At 49.1% G+C, this 5,114-nt stretch overlaps 1 protein-coding gene and 1 non-coding gene across 2 annotated transcripts; both read left to right on the top strand.

Moving 5' to 3' along the window:
• Nucleotides 1–699: 699 nt before the first annotated feature.
• On the top strand, nucleotides 700–3,668 carry Tpt1 (tumor protein, translationally-controlled 1). The gene is made up of 6 exons (XM_032917639.1): nucleotides 700–849; nucleotides 1,006–1,079; nucleotides 1,519–1,709; nucleotides 2,067–2,172; nucleotides 2,629–2,745; nucleotides 3,460–3,668. The coding sequence occupies exons 1-6, from the start codon at nucleotides 822–824 to the stop codon at nucleotides 3,460–3,462; spliced, it is 519 nt and encodes a 172-aa protein (XP_032773530.1). The 5' UTR covers nucleotides 700–821; the 3' UTR covers nucleotides 3,463–3,668.
• LOC116914100 lies at nucleotides 3,265–3,394 on the top strand. The gene has a single exon (XR_004389668.1). It is a non-coding gene; the product is annotated as a small nucleolar RNA SNORA31 (small nucleolar RNA).
• Nucleotides 3,669–5,114: the final 1,446 nt, after the last annotated feature.

Genomic DNA, 5,114 nt, shown 5'->3' with positions numbered 1-5,114 from the left:
GCCCTTCAAGTGACCCGGGCAAGTGGGAAGCTTCTCATTTTGGTCTGTTTAATCCTGCATCACCAGGGATAAAAGTGACAATACAGAATTGGACACCATTTGAGACCAAGAGCAGGACAGCCCAGCGAAGAGCGCCAGACCCACCGCAGGCTCTGACTTTCGAAACCCACTAGAAGACCAGACCCCACGACACCTCTCTCCCTACGCAAACCGGGTGAAGTCCGTGAGCAGCCTTGGGCCGGATGTCGGAGACCCGGGACACCTGCCCAGCCCCATCCTGTAGTGTAGTCCCCGCAGGCTCAGCTGCGCACCCGACAACAGTCATCCAATTCTGCTGACACTTTCTTTCCGAGAAAGGGGTGGGAACTGGAGCGGCGCGGAGGGAGGGAGACCGATGCAATCATCTCCCGGCCACACCCGGGCGGCGACTCTAGCCTCAGGTCGTCCGTCCATCTCAAGTCCCTTCCGGTCCCAGCATGCCCTGGGCGTACTCCCCGTTCCCCGGCTCCTGACCACAGCGCACCCAGGAAAACTCCGTATTGTGTCCCGGGTCTCGGCGAAGTGCCCGGATGCCCGCCGCCCTCCCCTGTACGGCCAGGACGTGGTCACGCCCCCGCGCTGCTCTGCGTGCCACGTCACCGCTTACGACAGTTCCGGGGGCGCAGCGGGCGATGACGTAGATGAGCGTGCCCTCTATATGAGGTTGGGAAGCGCCCGAGTCGGCCTTTTCCGCCCGCTCCCCCCTCCCCCCGAGCGCCGCTCCGGCTGCACCGCGCTCGCTCCGCGCTGTCAGGCTAGCGCCACTGTCCCCAGCCGTCACCATGATCATCTACCGGGACCTCATCAGCCGTGAGTCCCGGCCGCCCGCGGGTCTGGATGCGGGTGGGCTTGGGGAGGCCGGGGCGCGAGCACAGAGCTTGGGCCGGGAGCCGCCGCGTGCGCCCAGCGGGCGCGGGAAATGGCGGGCCTTCGCCCGCTGACGGACGGCTCTCTGTTCCCTTACAGATGACGAGCTGTTCTCCGACATCTACAAGATCCGGGAGATCGCGGACGGGCTGTGCCTGGAGGTGGAGGGCAAGGTGAGCAGGACGTCGTGGGGAAGTTGGCCGGTCGCCGGCCGGCCGGGCTGGGCTTTCGGGGAGGCCGCTGGAGCTCATGCAATCCTTCCAGCCGCCTCCAGGCGGAGGAGACGCTCTTTCCGGCCTTGGGTTTTTCTAGAAAAGTGGAGGCGGAGCCGAGCCTGGAAATAGGTCCGCGAACTCAGCGCCATCCTCCTTCCGGGCGAACAGGGACATATTGTCTCCAAGATAGGTTTGCGCTGTCTGCGCTTAACCCGTGGCGATCCGAGAGAACCCACAGCAACTTGGTTCCGCTTGGTTAGAATGACCACGGCTTTCGGTCAGGGCAGCAATTATTTTGGGGGAGGTTAAAGTGTTTCAGGGAACTAACAGATCGTTGCCGTTGTATAGGATTTTTTTTTTTCTCCCCATTTAACTAAATTGTTTTTTCTAAATGTAGATGGTCAGTAGAACAGAGGGTGCCATCGATGATTCACTCATTGGTGGAAATGCTTCCGCTGAAGGTCCGGAGGGCGAAGGTACCGAAAGCACAGTAGTCACCGGTGTTGACATTGTCATGAACCATCACTTACAAGAAACCAGCTTCACAAAAGAGGCCTACAAAAAGTATATCAAAGACTACATGAAATCGTAAGTGACGTAAGCACCCTGTGTTGGTGGTCAGGGTCCTAGGACTTTAGTTATAAAGGACTGGGGAAAGGAGAACCTTTTTCTTTTGTTATACAGTGAAGTTGCTTTCCAATAATGTGAGGATACTGGGACCAGCCAGCTGGCTTTAGCTTTGAAGAGTAGAAACAGTTACTTTAAGAGTTAAGATGCCTGGAATTGAATTTTTTTTTAAGTGGTTTCTTGACACCTAGTAAACTGTATCATCGTTTTTTGCTCATAGCCATTACCTGTTGAGGCTTATATTCTTTTACTTTACTGGAAGAAAATGATTTTTTTCTCAATTCAGTATTCTGATGACCTGTTACTTTACTGTTTTAGACTCAAGGGCAAACTTGAAGAACAGAAACCAGAAAGAGAAAAGCTTTTCATGACTGGAGCTGCAGAGCAAATTAAGCACATCCTTGCTAATTTCAATAACTACCAGGTGAGTAAACCAAAGGGTTGTTGCTTTTTTTTTTTTTTTTTTTTTTTTTTTGTTCTTTTTTTCGGAGCTGGGGACCGAACCCAAAGGGTTGTATAACCTTAACTGTGGGGTCAGAAAACATGGCTCTGGCTGTCCTGGAACACCCTGAGGCCCAGCTACCCTTGCCTTCTGAGGTTAAAGGCATACAGCACCACAGTGGGCAAGGAGCTGGTATTTAAAATGGTAGACATTGCTTTCTTTTCATTCAGACTGGGTTATCTATAGACCAGGGGGGCCTTGAACCCAGAGGTTACCTGTCATTGCAGCTTAGGTGGTGGGAGTAAAAGTGCATGCCAACATATGGTAGCATGTGTTACTTTTGAGATTTTTCTTCCCAAATGTTGGCTAGGGTTATTCTGGATCTCCTTTTTATGTTTGTGTGTATGTGACAGTCTAATTGTAGGTTTTCTTCTTAAGTTTTTTATTGGTGAAAACATGAATCCAGATGGCATGGTTGCTCTCCTGGACTACCGTGAAGATGGAGTGACTCCATTCATGATTTTCTTTAAGGATGGCTTAGAGATGGAAAAATGTGTAAGTATCTGTTAAATTAGTAAGGATAGGAGTGTGGGGATTCTTTGCCATCTGCGGGTGGTAGGCCTTGTAGATTGTGAGATTTGGGCTCTTTATCCTGTGGGATCTGACAAGGTTAGTGCCTTGAACATGAAAAGGTTCTGGAGATAGACGGGCTTGCTTGTGTAGAGTGCTTAGGGTTGTGTGAGTTTGACACTAGCCTGGTATAAATTCATGCAGAATGAGTGTGAAATGGGGCTAGTGGTCTCTGCCCCACAGTAGTTCAAGTCCATTTCAACAGGATGTTTCTTTTTAGTGTTTACTAACTTCAATAAAGGAATACAACAATGTCTGTTATATAAGGGACTGATAGGGTAAAACAAAAGTTTCTTGTCCTGGATTTTGGAGGCTTGTTTTGCAAGCCAAGTAGGTGAGCTTAGAACGGACTAGAGAGTGGATGGACACCAGGACAGTGGGGTAGAGCACGGAGTAGAGTCAGCAGACACATGGGCAGGTGCTGCAGACTCCGTGAGGGGTGTTCTGCATCCACTGATAGACCTCGAACAGTTTATGGTTGTTCTTCTGGTTTGCACTAGGATGCAAAAGGAAACTCTCCCTTCGCTTCCTGCCTGCCTTTGTGGCAGTCCAGATTGAATTGGGGAGTACATCTCTACACTAAGAAAGTGACACACTGAGGCTGAGGGTAGTTATTAATGCCATCTCTTTGTTTTCCAGTAACAAATTGGATCTATCGCCTGTCACCATAATTGGCTGCTGCTTACCATCCATACAACACCAGGACTTAGGACAAATGGGACTGATGTCATCTTGAGCTTTTATTTTGACCGTGATTTATTTGGAGTGGAGGCATTGTTTTTTTTTTTTTTTTAAGAAAAAAAAACATGTCATGTGGGTTGTCTAAAAATAAAGTGCATTTAAATTCACTCAAGAACTCCTCTTTGCTGTGATTGTGTCTGAGAAGCTAGAGCCCGTTGAGCATCCTAGGAAGCTAAACCTCTAGAGTTAATGCTACAGTGGGGACTCCACGGGACTGGAAAGTGCGGACACAAGAGTCTCAGTTGCACTGAAGGAGAGATGGGAAGTGGACCCCTCACTCATCACCTTCAGTGGAAGAAAGAGCTCACCAAACGCACAAAAGACCACCTAGCAGGGAACGAATACTATCTGCTTCTTTCAGAAGTAGAACTACGTACGTCTCCTGGACTAATGTCAGATTCCTGGTAACCAGAGTTAGAGGTTAACAAGCTGGCCTGCACTACCTTAGAGTTGTACAGACATGGCACAGACCACGAGTGCTGGCCGTTTTCAGGTGGGGGGGAAGTCCGGTGCCTGACTGGATGGGATGTGAGGAACCTTGGTTCAGCTCAAACGCTGCTTGCTCGGGTGTTCCCACTGTATACACCCCTGGTAACTACAGAGCAGCTTCCTGAGGAGTGCCAGCAGCCATGCTTCACGGGGTGATGTTAGATAGCCCATGAGACCTGTATGGATTGGATCTTGAGAAACAACAACATACTATCTTATCTTCTGTAGAAGTATTTGTTCATATGCCTGATAGAATAGTTGACTAAAAATAAGGTTTTTTTTTTTTAAAGATTTATTCATTTATTATATATAAGTACACTGTAGCTGTTTTCAGACACACCAGTAGAGGGCCTCATTCCATCATAGATGGTTGTGAGCCACCATGTGGTTGCTGGGAATTGAACTCAGGACCTCTGGAAGAGCAGTCAGAGCTCTTAACCGCTGAGCCATCTCTCCAGCCCTAAAAATAAGTTTTTAATTTACTTGTGAAGTCCCGTACTTGCTGTTGCTAATGAATCTCCTAAAGCTAAAACTAACTTCATTTGCCATCTAAGGTTTGTCCAGCAATGGAAGTCTAAAAATGAGCTAAGTTTAAGGAGATGCTAGCACCCCTCTGTGATGTGAAGCTCAGGTAACTGGATCCTGGCTAGGTGTTATGATGAAAGGGGAGGTCCTGCTGTGTCTAGGAAGCCACTCAGCTGTCTTTCAAGTGCTGTTACTGGGTCTTGAGGCCACTGTCAGCCATTACATTTTTGTGGAAGGAACTTGGGAAAATTTCAAGTCTAGTGCTAGCCCTAGAGAAGTGAACAAAGACAGCAGAGGCTTGGTAGGGGAGGAGGACTAGAAGCCAGTGGTATGAGTATGCACGCACGTGTGTGGGTTTGTACATGTGACTGCAGACGCCCATAGAGTCAAAGGAGAGATCTCTGCAGCTGGAGCTTCCCATGAGCGCTGGGAACCAAAGGCAGGTCCGGCTGAGCCTTAACGGGCTGGCAAGATTTGTTTTTGAGACAGCTTTTTATAAATCCAAGGTTGGCCTTAAATAGCTGAGAATAACCTTGCCT

This window comes from Rattus rattus, chromosome 12 (assembly GCF_011064425.1).
Source record: "Rattus rattus isolate New Zealand chromosome 12, Rrattus_CSIRO_v1, whole genome shotgun sequence".
NCBI classification, from domain to species: Eukaryota; Metazoa; Chordata; class Mammalia; order Rodentia; family Muridae; genus Rattus; species Rattus rattus.
The sequence above is the reverse complement of the archived record's forward strand: the minus strand, read 5'-3'. Positions and strand labels throughout refer to the sequence as shown.